At 41.7% G+C, this 16005-nt stretch overlaps 1 protein-coding gene across 1 annotated transcript; it reads left to right on the forward strand.

Annotated features, from left to right (window-relative positions):
• The first annotated feature begins 8602 nt into the window (after positions 1 to 8602).
• On the forward strand, positions 8603 to 14918 carry Tomm7 (translocase of outer mitochondrial membrane 7). Its single transcript, XM_034519291.2, has 3 exons — positions 8603 to 8788; positions 11253 to 11301; positions 14762 to 14918. Exons 1-3 carry the CDS (start codon positions 8686 to 8688, stop codon positions 14775 to 14777), a joined length of 168 nt encoding a protein of 55 aa, XP_034375182.1. The 5' UTR covers positions 8603 to 8685; the 3' UTR covers positions 14778 to 14918.
• The last annotated feature ends 1087 nt before the right edge of the window (positions 14919 to 16005 follow it).

A 16005-nucleotide genomic window follows, 5' to 3' on the forward strand; every position in this document is an offset into this window, starting at 1 on the left:
GAACATTCTTTCAGTGTCCTCTCTTGTTCTTTACTCCTGAAGACTAGAACCTATAAGGGTCTTGTGGAAGAAAGGCTCTTATCTTATGTATTACTTTGATCACCTGTAAAAGTAGTAAATAGTCTTTTAGGACTCTGTACAGACTAATGTATCTGTGAGGCTGCATGACTGCTGTTCACATCACGCTAGAGACCACAATTTAATTCAGTCTGTAAACAGTACCTTGTCCACAGGTGTAATGTGAGCTCACCTCTGAAGCTCTAAGAAAGAAATTAAATCAGAACGAATATCATTTCACAGTAAGGACTATTACGATGTTAAAGATTTACACAGTATTAACAATTTTCAAAAGGCAACTTGAGTTACATTAGACACTCATTTGAATTTAACTTTTGGCAAAAATAGAAACCTTGGTCATAGTTCTATAAAAACCTTTTAAAAGTTATTTTTGATTAGAATATTGTTTTAGAAGTGATTTACAACAAGAACAGGAAAGTAAACATTTTATATCTAACATATGAGCACAAGTCTTTATTACTTTTTTAATTTTATCTTGTCTGAACTCTCATCTTTGAACCAAATCTTAATGAAAGTCTCATATAAATAATGAAATTGTCTCAAACAGCAATGGCATTTTTTTTTTTTCAAAACGGAAGCCTATATATATATTTTTCTGACTCAGGACAACCTGTAACTTTTTAGCTGTAATTTAAGAAAAAAGCACTCTTTCACATATTAAACTGGGAAAAATCATTATCAACTTTTTTATTACAGAAGCCAAAAAACTGCTGGCTCCCTTTTTCTGCTTTCTGCTGGTGCCCTTCTCCTGGCCACAGAGCAGGGCGAATTATCAGTTAGCTGTTGCACACTGTTGCTGTGCTGGGGAACCATGAGTTGTCGCCCGCCAAGTGTGGGCTGGGCTCGGGCACCCTCCATGTGCTGTTACCTGGAGTATACCCTATATGCGGTAGGCAGGCTGTAGGAACACGAACCGCGAGCACGAACCGAGGTAGCCGCCTCTTATTAAAGGACCTGCCCGCCTTTCTGCAGCTGTATTTTTGTACCGGCAGCTTCATTCCTCTCTGCCGACAATCATGTTACCTATTTTTAACTCAAGATGTTTAACACAGTAGATTAACAGCTAACACACAGATGATTTGCCAAGAAAAGACACACACATATAAAAAACAACACAAATAGCTCACCCTTCTCACGGGTGGTACATAAAACACAGATAGCTCACCCCTGCCATGGGTGGCACAACAACAACAAAAAAACACAGATAGCTCACCCCCACATGCTCATCGATCACTCCCAGCCCGCGCTGCTGCCCACACCTCAATTTATCATTGGTGGGAGGCTGGGAACTCGTCTCGCCTTTCAGACCACAGCGGGCAGAAGACCTGCATGTCCTATCTCCTCCGTAGCCTCTGCTAACAGCAGAGAAACAGAATTTTCTCTTGGCTATAAGCTGTGGGACAGGACCTGCCTGTCTCACTGTTCTGCAGCAGCACTCACCAGCTGTTCTATCTCTTTTTCTGCTGGTGGTCATGTTATCTCTTTTTAAACTTAGGATGTTTTACACAGTAATTTCAGTCCAGAAGAAAAGAAAAGAAACGATTGTCAGTCAGAGTCCAAGAACATATAAACCAAATAACACAGATAGTTTATGCCACGGGTGGCATAAACAACACAGATACCGCACCCTTGCCACGGGTGGGACAGAAAACACAGACAAACACACCTGGCCACATCAGCCAAACGCGACCTCAGATGGAGAAGCACACCATGTCTTCTCCTCCAGATGGAGAACTCCGTCTCCCAGATTCAGAAACTCAACGGTTGAATCTTTCAACCACCCGGCCGAATCCCTCGACCGTCAGATGGTCAAATCCCTTGACCTAGCTGGCTCTCCCAGCTCTTCTAGGGTGTCCCCCAGGGTTGCAGCTACCGCTGGTCACTAAGTCCTGACGGCCTGTAGTGACCGCTGCCCGAAACCGAAACCATGGCACAGACACAGAAACCAAAACACAGAGACACAGACAGCAGCGCTGCACTCAGACACACTCCACTCATACAGACCTACCTCCAAGAGGTCTGTGTCGTGAGTCCAGGGGTCGCGCACTTCCCGGCCAATGCACCAAAATGTAAGACACCCCCCCCCCGCAAGGGGACCCTCTGTAAGACCCCCCCGGCAAGGGGACCCTCACCCAAGTCCGGACCTGCACGCCCCAAGGACACACGAGAGACATTCTTGATGCAATTGCAGAGGAGGTTTAATGACGAGGGCCCTCGGGCTGGAACATATCTCACACAGGAGATAGAGGTTCCGCGCGCCCTAGACCCAGGGAACTTGGGATATTTATCGGTAGGGGTTGGGGAGAGCGGGAAAATTTGGCGCGGTTACATATGATTGGATATTTCAAACATCAGCAACTTGCAGAACTGGCAGAACTTGCAGAAACTCGGACCTCCCAGAAAAGGGAGGGAGAGAAAAGTAAACACCAGATAGCCCATTACTCACTTGGGCTTGTTTGGACTTGTCTGGGCATGCCCTTGTATGCCTTTATTTTTTGTCACCCTGCCCCTGCAGGGGCTTAATATTTTTATTATGACTATATTTAACAAATTGTTGGTGGTCTTTGCTGACCATGAATTTTTGTTATTGTTACAATGCTGCTTTCAAATTTTGTTCTCACAGTATCTATTGTATTGTTGGTTCCTCAACCTAGAATGACCTAAATACTTGCATGTAATTAAAATGGTTTAATTAGGAAATTAGGAAATTAGGAAAACACAAACCTGCCTCAGCCTCAGAACTGGCTGAGGCCATGCTGCAATATTGTCTAATCATCTCTTTTCTTTTAATCCTCACTCCTTAATGTTCACTGACTAAGCTGGCTTGGTCAGTGAAGGAGCTGAGAGTTCTACCTCTTGTTCTAAAGGCATCTAGGAGAAGACTGCCTTCCAGGCAGCTAGGAGGAAGATCTTAAAGTCCATGCTCACAATGACACACTTCCTTCACCAAGGTTTTAACCCTTAATAGTGCCACCTCCTGGGCCAAGCATATTCAAACCACCATAAGGGGTAGGCCTTGGCAACCCCTTAGGGACATTTGGAAAAGGGGGGAATAAGGGTAGTACTCTTGTCAGAATACCAAGAGAAACTTGTATGTTGATTAGTTAGTATGGGTGAAGACCACAGAGAGGGAGATGAGACCCCTTAGCTCTTGGTTCTTATAATATTATATGTACTCTGTTGAGACCTGAACCTGGAGACACATCAAGGACACACAGTCACATTGACATATATCTAAACCTTCCTCTTTTAACAAAAACTATATCTGAGGAATATTAGGTAACAAGCTTCAGGTACTACAGTTTGCCCTCATTTGCCAGCCTTGTAGTAGGAATCACTGTTGAGGTAAAGCAATGCCACCTAATGGCTGTCAAGGAGTAAAACTCTTCACTGGATAAATGGCACAGACTCAGAACTGGCCATCACCCCTGCCTACATCTGTCAGCATAATCCACAAGTTCTATTGATTTACCCTCTCTTGTTTATCCTCCTCTCCAGTTTGATTGATACTGGTTTCTTGACCTCCTTAGGCAATGCTAAGATTCTTCCATTGTCTTTCTGCACATTCTGTGCATAATCTTATAGTCAGACTTATATATATATATATATATATATATATATATATATATATATATATATATATTCACATTGGACTGGGATAAACTATTTAGTCCTCTCCTAACCACTCAACGATGAAAGAAAAGTACATCTTCAGTAATAATCTTGGGCTGAGGTTATAGTTCAATGGTACAGTCTGTGCAATTCAAGTGCAAGGCCCTGGATTCCATTCCTGCACTAAAACTAATGAGCCCTTAGCTTCTAGCTCTTATAATGAACAAATAAACACAGAAGTATTCTATCTCTAGCATCTACCATATAGTAAGTCTCCATGAGGGTTTCAGAAAAGATTACCTCAGTTCTATTGGGCCGGACGGGCCCCATGCCAGGTTCACTGCATTATCTATCAGTCAAGCATGGACAGAAAGGTTTCTGAAACAGACAGACAGAAGTGTCTGTTCTGGAGCAGCTCAGTTAACAAAGAGGTACTTAAAGATTAAAGACACGGGAGTGAGGGGATGGGGTGCAAACAGTGGCACTCATACCTTGGCAGTCACTAACAGCATCTAGTTGGACTTAAGGCCTGAGCAACAGGAGGGAAATAGTGACTGTTCCTGGGAATCTAGCCAATGAGAGACTAGTGAGATTATGATCTCAATAAGAACCTACCTTATTAAACTCACTACTCTGCTAAAATCATTCCTATCTGCATTCTGAATACTTATGAGTATACCCATGGATAAGCATAGATCCCAACCCCCACCAAAGCAGCTTTTCTTCTTGACAGGCAGAAATCATTATAGAAAAGCACGATAGGAGGGTGAGGTTTGGGTGGGTAATGGGTCCTGAGTGCCCCAGGCTCCCAGCTACAGTTCCGGGAGTGTAGGCAATTACTGAAATGACACCCTTCACAATAGTCACAAAAAATATAAAATACCTTGGTGTGAATCTAACCAAGCAAGTGAAAGATCTGTATGATAAGAACTTCAAGTCTCTGAAGAAAGAAATCAAAGCAGATCTCAGAAGATGAAAAGATCTCCCATACTCATGAATTGGCATGATTAATTATGGGCCATCTTGCCAAAAGCAATCTACAGATTCAATGCAATCCCCATCAAAATTCCAACTCAGTTCTTCATAAAGATAGAAAAAGCAATTTGCAAATTCATTTGGAATAACAAAAAAGCCAGGATAGTGGAAAACTATTCTCAACAATAAAAGAACTTCTGGGGGAATCACCACCCCTGACCTCAAGCTGTACTACAGAGCAATAGTGATAAATAACTGCATGGTATTGGTACAGAGACAGACAGGAAGATAAATGGAACAGAAATGAAAACCCATACACCTATGGTCACTTTGATCTTTGACAAAGGAGCTAAAATTGTCCAGTGAAAAAAGGACAGCATTTTCAACAAATGGTGTTGGTTCAACTGGAGGTCAGCATGTAGAAGAATGCAAATTGATCCATTCTTATCTCCTTGTACAAAGCTCAAGTCCAAGTGGATAAAGGACCTTCACATAAAACCAGATACACTGAAACTAACAGAAGAGAAGGTAGGGAAGAACCTTGAATACCTGGGCACAGGGGGAAAGTTCCTGAACAGAACACCAATGGCTTATTATTATTTGATCTTATTATCTAAGATCAAAACCTCATAAAATTGCAAAGCTTCTGTAAGGCAAAGGACACTGTCAATAGGACAAAACAGGAACCAACAGATTGGGAAAAGATCTTTACCAATCCTACATCTGATAGAGGGTTAATATCCAATATATAGAAAGAACTCAAGAAATTAGACCCCAAACAACCAAACAACCCTATTAAAAATGGAGTAGAGAGCTAAACAAAGAATTCTCAACTGAGGAAACTCGAATGGCCAAGAAGCACCTAAAGAAATGTTCAACATCCTTAGTCATCAGGGAAATGCAAATCAAAACAACACTGAGATTCCACCTCACACCAGACAGAATGGCTAAGATCAAAAACTCAGGTGACAGCAGATGCTGGCGAGGATGTGGAGAAAGAGGAACACTCCTGCATTGCTGGTGGGATTGCAAGCTGGTACAACCACTCTGGAAATCAGTCTGGCAGTTCCTCAGAAAATTGGACATAGCATTACCTGAGGACCCAGCTATACCACTCCTAGGCATAAACCCAGAAGATGCTCCAACATACAATAAGAATATATGCTCCACTATGTTCATAGAAGCCTTATTTATAATAGCCAGAAACTGGAAAGAACCCAGATGTCCTTCAACAGAGGGATGGATACAGAAAATGTGGTACATTTACACAATGGAGTATTATTCAGCTATTAAAAACAATGAATTCATGAAATTCTTAGGCAAATGGATGGAACTAGAAAATATCATCCTGAGTGAGGTAACCCAGTCACAAAAGAACACACATGGGATGCACTCACTGATAATTAGATATTAGCCCAAAAGCATGCAATACCCAAGATGCAACTCACAGACCACATAAAGCTCATAAAGAAGGAAGAGCAAAGTGTGGGTGCTTTGGTCCTTAGGAGTAACAAAATACTCATAGGAACAAATACGGAGACAAATCGTGGGATAGAAACTGAAGGAGGGGCCGTCTGGAGACTGTTTCACCTGGGTATCCATCCCATGTGCAGTCATCAAAGGTAGACACTGATGTGGATGCCAGGAAGTGCATGCTGACAGGAGCCTGATATAGCTGTCTCCCTAGAGGTCTGCTAGAGCCTGAAATATACAGAGGCAGATGCTCACAGCTAACCATTGAACTGATCATGGGGTTCCCAATGGAGGAGTGAGTGAGAAGACTGAAGGAGCTAAAAGGGTTTGCGGCCCCATGGGGAGAGCAACAATACCAACCAACCAGAGCTCCCAGGGTCTAAACCACCAGCATGGGAGCACATAGAGAGGGACTCATGGCTCCAGCTGTATATGTAGGGGAGGATAACCTTGTCAGGCATAGGTGGGAGAGGAGGTCCTTGGTCCCGTGAAGGCTGGATGCCCCAGTGTGGGGGAATTCAAGGGCAGGGAAATGGCACTGTGTGGGTAGGGGCACACCCTTACAGAAGCAGGAAGAGGGGAGATGGGATAGGGGGTTCCTGGGTGGGATTGGGGGAGGATGGGGATAATATCTGAAATGTAAATAAAATACTAAATAAAAGATTTAATTTAAAAAAAAGAAAAAAAGAAGAAAAGTACAACTGGTCAAAATGCAGAATCACTGATCTGGGATGCCCAGGCACTGTGGATATATTTACAACACAACTTCTGCATCTAAGGCTCAGAAAACTCTGCAAAACAAGAGATGAAAATGTTGTAAGAACCAGAGATTTAGAAGTCTGCTGTGTCTCATAGCAATGATAGGTAAACTGCCCCTATGATACCTCCACAATATGGTAATTGTGTCTAAATAAGACCTAAACAAAGACAATACCAACAGACATGCAGACAGAGGGGAAAATGTCCTGAGGCCCCACCCCTAAACAAAGAACTACAGGCAGTTAAGGGATACAGAGAGTGGGAGAAATAAGTCTTCCCTCAGGAATAAGACCCCTAGTCAATTATACTAAATGGTCATCCTGGAAATTGTGTATATGCAAGTAACATTGAGAGGAGTCAGCTGGTTATAGATAGATAGATAGATAGATAGATAGATAGATAGATAGACAGACAGACAGATGTATTTGTGTGTGTGAGAGAGACAATAGCAATTGACGAGGTCAATAATTTTTAGAGGGAGTAGGGAGTGCTGGAGGTGTTGGCAAAAAAAGGGGGAATGGAAGAAAATCATGTAATTATATTTCAATTTTTAAAAGCTTAACAACAACAACAACAACAAAAATACCAGGCTGCAGAGCTGGCTTGGTGGCTGAGTGTGTATCACTCTTGCAAAAGACCTGGGTTGGTTGCTTTCACCCACTCCAGGGAGCTGACACTCACCTGTGACTCTGACACTAGGTGAATGCTACACCTCTGGTCTGAATAAACATCAGGACAAGAGTACATATCCACAGACAATATGTACGCATATAGGCACACACACAGGATACAGACACACACATTGGCAAAACACCCATACACATTAAAAAAAAAAGAAAAGAAAAGAAAAGAAAAAAAAAAGAAACGAAAAAAAGAACTCTCTTAGAGCTTGAGAAATCTAGACCTGTCATCAAACACTCGAAGGACAACCACCAACCTTCTATCTTAAGGAGGACAAGATGTGGGCCAGAATATTCTGGCTTGTTGAGTACTAGAACTTGCAAAAGACGAGGAAGCCCCACTCACACGCAGCCAACAGCAGTCACATATTAACTCCGGTTTGATTGTTGACATGTATTCTGTCCGGCCAAGAGTCAAACAAAAATGGTGGTGTAGCCTTTAATCCCATCACCAGGTAGGCAGAGCTAGGCAGATCTCTGTGAGTTCCAGGCCAGCCTGGACTACATAAAACGGTTCTAGGGACAGCCAACGATACAAAGACCCTGTCTCAAAGGTAAACAGACAAATAAACCCAGATTTCATGCGAAACTTCCAACATTTTAAAATGTTGGCAAATGGAAAACAGCATGGGTAAACAGCATGGGTACAAGGTCGAAGAAAACCTCAAAACTGCTCCATTGACGTACTGCAACCCTCAGCAAAAGGCGGTGCTAACTCAGCACACCCATAACTTCAACATTCGGGACGCAATGCAGGAGCAGCTCCATGGGTCGAGGGCAGCTGGGTCTTAAACAGTGAGCCCCTATCTTTAAAAATAAAATAATCCTCGCCCCACCCCCTCAAGGAAAAGCCCGATTCATACTAATAACAACAACAAAAATGCGTAATGGACAAGAAGACAGCAGCGAACCCGGAAGGCCAACGCCTTGGGGGCGGGGGAAGGCGGAGCTAGGTTGGTGGAGGGCGATGGATTACGGCCTCTGTCGGCGATGCCTCACGACTCCTGCCGTAAAGGCCGCTGTGGCGCATGCGCAGCTCCTCTCACTTCCCGGGTTCGGACGCGGTGGTAGTTCTGGAGCCTCCTCGTTCCGCTGGTCCATCGTCGACATGGTGAAGCTGAGCAAAGAAGCAAAACAGAGGCTGCAGCAGCTCTTCAAGGGCGGCCAGTTTGCTATCCGCTGGGGTTTTATTCCTCTCGTGATTTACCTGGGTCAGTGGTTGAAGAATTTGGGAGAAGCCGCAGGGCAGGGGTTGGTGGGTCTCAGTGTCTTCTTTTGGTGTTCCGGGGCGGGGAAAATAAACCGGGCCTCCGTCTTGTCCACGTTTTGCGAGGTTGTCTGGCCGGACTCAAGAACTCATCTTCGAGTTCATTTTAGCAATTTGGGTAGCGTTTAACCAGTCACACAACCCCTTATATTCCTTACTTACGTCTGTAAAATAAAAGCAAGACCTTTCAACGTTGATTTTAGGTTTATATGACCCCTAAAGAAAGATTAATCCCGCCGGGCAGTGGTGACGCGCGCCTTGAATCCCAGCACTTGGGAGGCAGAGGCAGGCGGATTTCTGAGTTCGAGGCCAGCCTGGTCTACAGAGTGAGTTCCAGGACAGCCAGGGCTAAACCAAAAAGAAAAAAGAAGAAAGATTAACCCCCTCTTTGACTTCCAGAGCGTTTCCCCTCGTGTAGGTTAGCCTAAGTGGAAAGACCCTAATAAGGTTAAAATGTCACTGCCTTAAAGCATGATTATTACAGTAGTTGGATGCTTAAGCTCTTCTTGTATAATGAAGGATTTCGGTGATTTTTTTTTCTCCCAAAAGTTACTGACCCCGTTTTGCAGGGAAAGAAACCGAGCCATAAAGTCATACTTCAGATGTATATTTTCACCTAGACATTATTCTGTTCTGGTTGAGTAGTTTTAATTTTTTTAATCTTAATTGCCTTATTCATTCCATAAGTTAAAAGGGAAACAGCAGAGGATTTTAGCTCCAGATCTCAGAGCTTGAATATGGAATTTGACATTTCACATGTTAAAGCAGAACCCTCACAAGGTACTGCTTCTGGTTTGTTTTAGATAACTTGCATTGTGTAAGATAAAATACATTCATTTGTAGTCTTGACAGAGCCTTTAGCTAAGCTGGACATATTTTTCCAGGTAGCTGTCGTGAGGTGTATGTGAGCTGTGATAACCTGGATATTTTGGGAGGACTTAAGTATTTTTCTTGGTATTCCTAAGTACTACTGTTGTTGAGACAGTGCCTCATGTAGCTCAAACTAGCTTTGAACTCCTGATTCTCTTTTTCTGCCTTTCAAGTGTTTGAATTACAGGCCTGCACCATCACATCCAGCTCTTTCCTCCTCTATTTTGAAAGAGAAAAAAAAAAAATCTTAGTGACATTATATAGGTATCAGACAAATAATTGTGACAGCTTACTTTTTGTTGTTGTTGTTACTTGTTTTGAGACAGGGTCTTTCTATATAGCTCTGGATGTCCTGGAATCACTAGGTAGACCAGGCTGGCATTTGCAGCAATCCTTCTGCCTCTACCACCTGAATGCTGGGATTAAAGGCATGTGCCACCATCCATTGCTGGCTTTACTTTTGTATGTCATGTTGTCCATACAGTTCTTGCAGCCCGATTGCCTTCCTTTTCATAGTCTGCCTGTAGGTGTCTGGCTGAGCTTGCAATTCTGCTTCATCTCTGGTGTAGTTGGAATTACAGGAGCACTGGACTTTTCCTTTTGAGATACACTCCCATCCCCACCACCACCAGGCCCTTTCATGCAACCTAGGCTAGCTTGGCTGTACTTCTGGATAATGGGTTACAGGTTTGCACAGCTATGTCTAAAAAGATCTAGATTGAGATTCTGTTTAGCTAGAAGCTTTAGCTACTTATCAGAATCTTCGTCTGAGGACTGGATAATGCTCATTGGTTCCTTTCCTAGGGCTTGTCATTGCAGTGATTTTTGCCCTAGCATCCAAGTCAGGGTATTAAGATTGGTACTGATAGGGCCTTCCCAGCACTTCTAAATGTGTGTATGCCTGACCCAGACTTACCTTCTACCGGTGTCAGAAACCAGCAGTTGTTGCTTGACAGTAGAATAAAATTCAGATCCTCACAGTTGTGGTGTGTGGCTTTTTCTTATCAAACTTGGGATTCCAAGTGCTGGCTATCATACTCACTTAGCCCTTCACGGTTCTTGACATTCTTAATTTTAATAATTTATTCAGGAAGGAGTGTGTGTGTGTAATCAACTGAGTTTACATTGTATTTAAACAGTAAAGGGTTTTTTTTATACTTAAAATTAGAGTATATTATTTTCTCTCCTTTTCTGTCTTGAGTTTTTGCTTTATAAAGAGAGGAGTTTGATAAGATACCCTCAATTATACTTTCAGAAAAGGTGTCACTTTCCTCTTTAAGCTTTTCATAGTTTTCCAGTGTGGTTTGGGACTTGCAATAGTCTGCGGAATGACTGAAGGCCATGTTAGGATGAGTGCACAGTGGAAACAACTGTCCTTTCTGCTGAATGGCCATGGATGCTGCTCCACATTCTGGTGAAAACTAGAAACCTTCAGCAGCACAAGTCAGCTGACACAGGTGTCCCAGATTGGACTGTAGACATTTTGTCTGCTGGACTTGTAATTGTTTCATTTGAAAGTTTTTATTTTTTCCCTTCAGGATTTACAAGGGGTGCAGACCCTGGAATGCCTGAACCGTCCGTTCTAAGGTAATGCTCTTAATTATCAGCATTTGAAGCCAGATGCTCATATATTAATTGGTATACAATCATTGGGAAGTGGGTGATCAGTCATTATAGTATTGGGGTGTTAGAAGAAATATTGTGGTCTAGCCTAGTTCGTATTAATTACTGTGTAGCTGCTTTGCTTTCTTCCTCCCACCTTAAAAATCTTTACTATGTTATAATCATAATGATACACATTTTAAAAAGAAAAGGACTAATTTATCTCCTTATCCCATGAAACAGCAAACTTGTGTATTGAATTCTAACAGCAATACATAGAATTTTGGTCTTTTCACTTAAAATTAGAATTAATATCCCTATATTTTTTACTTGTTGGTTACTTGGGAGCTTCAGTATTTTTTGTAACAATGTAGCATTTAAAGCTTTACAAATTATTGTTATTATGTGTATTAGTATTTTGCTTATATGTATGTCTATGCACTGTGTGTGTGCCTGGTGACTATGGAAGCCAGATGAGGGTGTCAGATCCTCTGGAACTGAAATTACCAACAGACAGTTGTGAACTTCTGTATGTGTGCTGGGAATTGAATTGTGGTCCTCTGCAAGAGCAGCCAGTGTTTTAACTGCTGAGTTATTTCTTCAGCTTTCCAAGCATTTTTCTGCATATAGCTTTTGTTGATTGTATTTCTTTATGATAAGTTCTTAGGAGATTAGTAAGTCAAAGTATATGAATACATGTAAACTATTTGAAACTTTCATGCACACAGTTTGTATATTAATGTATATATATCTTTGTGTGTATATTTATTATTAGTCACTGTTTTATTATTGTGACGAGTCAGTCAGTTTATAAAGAAGAAAGGTTTATTTGGCTCACAGTGTAGGAGACATTATTCGATGGTTGCTTGAACCTGATACTTTGATCCGGTAGCACAGTCTATAACAGTATTAGGAATGAGAGGGTGTCTCTCACCTCCTGGAGATGATAGGCTGGAGTCTCAGCACCCCATTCAGGGGCATGCCTCCATGATCTGACAGCTTTCTGTAAGACTACTTCGTAAAGGTTCTATCTGCTTCTAGTATTTTATAGGTTGGTTCATAGATAGATCTTCAGTATTTAAGCTTTTGAACACGTTCAACCTTGAAAATGCAGCAACTTGTGAAAACTGTATATATACATGTATGTAAATGCTGTGAACATGGTAAAAGCAGAGTCTCAACAGGTGGGTGTGGTCCTGAAGGACTGTCACTCTAGTGGCTATGACAACCATGGACACTGCAGTGATGCTGTGGGATTTCAGCTGTGTTTCAGATATATGCAGAAAATACAGATTGGGTATTCCTTGCCAGAAGTGCTTACACTAGAAGTACTTCAAATTTCAATTTTTCTTTTTTCAGAGTGCTGGGGGAATGAACTCTAGGCCTTGTGCATGTCAGGCAAGAGCCTGACCCCCAACAAACCCTTCTTCGTTCAAATTAGACACGGGCAGTTGGCAGTAATACTACTCATAGATGCCTACACTGAGCCAGTTTCTATAGGTGTTTTCTACATTTCATCTGTAGTTGTCACTTCAGTACTACCTCCAGAGCAGGACACAGAGTTGATAGGTGGTAGATGTTCAAAGCCTCTGTATAGTCTTGCCCAGTGTGCAGGTAGTTTGTAAGAATTCCTCATATATGGCCTTCACTTTTTTATTTCCTCATTTTATTCTTTCCTTTAGTCTGTTATGATACAGATTCTTTTCCTGGTGTGGCTTTATTTTTTGGAGGAGGACAAGGAAAAGTGAGGCAAGGTCTTGTGTGTCCCAAGCTGGCCTTGAATTCACTCTATAGACCAGACTGGCCTTGAACTCAACCACCTGAGTGCTCGGATTCTTGCCCCTCATGGAGCAAGTTCTTAAGCTTGCCTGCACAGCTCCCCATTAGCTCCTTTTTTAGCCATTGTTCCTTAAACTGTGAATTTCCTTTTCTGTGAAGTGGGAGTGAAGTCATATGTTTGCTCCTGATTGGCTCAGTGATTGCAAGCCAGTTATCTCTTTAGAGAAAAACTCATTTGTAAGACACATTACCATAGCCACTACTGAAGCAGTCTGGGAATATTTTCCAAATACTGCCAAGTGTCAAGTATGTTTCCTCAAGAGGTCATTAAACTTTCAAAGTTGTAGTTCTTTTATAAATTGAATATAATACCTCTTAAATTAGGCTGGCATGAGAATTAAATAACAGTAAATAAATAATGTAAATGTAAACAGCACGTGTCAGGTAGCTTGATTAATAAACTTTTTGTTTGTTTTTTGAGTTTTGGTTTTTGGAGACAGGGTCTCTCTATATAGCCCTGGCTGTCCTTAAATTCACAACATAGACCAGGCTGACCTTGAACCCAGAGATCTCTACCTGCCTATGTATGCCTCAAGCACTGGGCCTAAAGGCTTACACCACCACTGCCTGGCTAGGCTTTAAATTCTTGATCCTCCTGCCTCTTCCTTCTGAGTGCTGGCCTATAGTCTTAATTCATCACACCCAGCTATAAGTAAGTATATACGTATATAAGCCATAAGTACGATGAGTATCATCATTTCTGTTATCTGTGTTAGACCAAGGAAGATTGTCTTTTTTTTTTTTTTTTTTTTTTTTTTTTGAGTGTTTACTCCATTGAGAAAGAAATCTTAATAGCTGAAGAGATTGCTTTCATATCTTAGCTGTATGTAGAAATACTTGGACTCAATGGGAGGCCGTGAATATTTGATACAGATATGTGTTGTGTTTTCTAAGCATAGAAAGGCCTGGATGTCCCTTAAAGATAAACTACAGAGCCTCATTGTCACAAAGTCACATTTTTAATCAGTAAGATTTATACATGAAACATCTCTTTTCTTTCTTGGATCCTGGTACCCCTCCCTTTAACAGATGCTATGGCAGTTTGTCCCCCTTTGTGAGTTAAAGATTCTGGGTGGGAGTTATCAGAAATGGAAATAGTGGCTGATGGCTCCTAGGGATGGGGTGGGCCATGGTAGCCCTTAGGTCAGAGCCACTCTTGTGTAGCCATATCCCTGTCAAATGTGTGGGAGTTAGAGGCAGGAATGGGAACTGCAGTCTGGGCTTTTCACAGTCTCACTCAAAGTACTCAGTAAAAGAATGTTTGTTGTGTTATTTGCGCTTTATGTAATAATAATACCGTTTTACTTCAGTTCCCTAGTGCTTTAAGTTAATGAACATAATTGTTTATCTTTTGATTGACTTCATTTTGTATATGAACTGAAGTTTTCCTTTTCTCAAGGTAGCCACAGTCAAAAGTAAAAACTATATTTCTATATATTTGATTTTGTTTTGTTATTTTTAATTTGTCTGCTAATGGATTCTTGTCCTCTAGAAGATGAGTTTAATAAAAAAACAAACATGAATGTGTAAGACCTGGTTCTTCGGCTGTGTGTAGAAAGTTTTTGTTTCCATGTTAATTTACTTTTTTCTCTTCATAAATGTTTAGCTTACTTTGGGGATAAAGGACTGTTTGGACATCTGGATTTGGATGCAATCTAACATGGAAGGTGTGTGCTCCGCCTGGATAAGAGAGGAGACGTCATTTCAACACGTCTGTACTGACTTATGATAGACTATCAAAATAAATATTTTTAACAATGTTATATTTTGTCTGTCTTTCATACTTTTTAAAACTTCTCCCTCCTCCACCCACCACCCACCCCCGCCTCTATTTATATTATATTGTACCGGTGTGGAAGTCAGAGGACAATCTACTGCAGAAGTTTGTTCTCCTTCTACCATGTGGTCTGGGGATGTAACTTAGTAGCAGATGTTTTACTCACTGAAGCTGTGTGTCTGATCTGCCATGAGCTCTTGGATTAAGTATGCTGGGACTGATAGGTAAGAATACAGTCTTTCATTACATCTTTTTTAGAACAGAAAATCTCTGTGTGTGCTTGAGTACTACCTTAAAAAGTCAAAACCTTTCCAAGTGAATGTCTGGTTGTTCATTTGTCAGGTGTAGTTCCCCTTTGCAGTGAATGAATAGCCTCTGAAACGTTCTACTCAGGGAGTGTAGGAATGTCAGTTTGTGACCGACTGGATGTCCACTGTGCTGACAGGAAGGTCTGACTGTAAGAAATGATGGTTTGGTGTCTGCACTGCTAGGGGATGGGAATGGTGTTGGGGAGTTGTGTCTGATTTATTTGTAGGTTAAATGTGAGTCTAGAATTTTCTTTGGGTATGAGCAAAGTGGAGCTGGCTGGGGAAGGGGCTCTATACTGCATATCAAAGCAACACTTCCAGTAGAAGAAGAGACAGCTGGGAATGAGTCATGTCTGGTTACTGCTTTCCTGGGACTTCTTGTATTTTGTTTTGGCCTTTAAAAGAAAAATATTTACATCAGTTTATTAGTTGTTCTGGGACTGTCTCTGTAGATCAGGCTGGCCTTGATCTCAAGAGATCGGTGTGCCTTTACCTCCCGAATGCTGGAATTAAAGGAGTACATCACCATTCCTGGCTTATTTTGACCTTTTGTTGGTGGTGGAGGTGGTTTTTAAGAATCTTGCTGGGTAGCCCAGACTGGCATGGACCTCATTACCTTACTGTCTTCTCTCGTGCTAGGATCACAAGCCTGTACTGCCTTGCTTGCCTCTAAATATATTCGAAGCCTGCTTTACTGTTTAGCTAACAAAATAACTTCATTTACTTACTTGGAAATTGTAATTAATGAAACAAGGTAGAACCAAA

The sequence above is a fragment of the Arvicanthis niloticus genome, chromosome 15 (assembly GCF_011762505.2).
Source record: "Arvicanthis niloticus isolate mArvNil1 chromosome 15, mArvNil1.pat.X, whole genome shotgun sequence".
Classification (NCBI taxonomy): Eukaryota; Metazoa; Chordata; class Mammalia; order Rodentia; family Muridae; genus Arvicanthis; species Arvicanthis niloticus.

Bases quoted from the DNA above. Each gene is read 5' to 3' on its own strand.
- Tomm7 (XM_034519291.2), top strand. From the start codon at position 8,686: ATGGTGAAGCTGAGCAAAGAAGCAAAACAGAGGCTGCAGCAGCTCTTC. The intron at 8,789-11,252 runs GTCAGTGGTTGA...TTTTCCCTTCAG, and splicing joins TCCTCTCGTGATTTACCTGG to GATTTACAAGGGGTGCAGAC.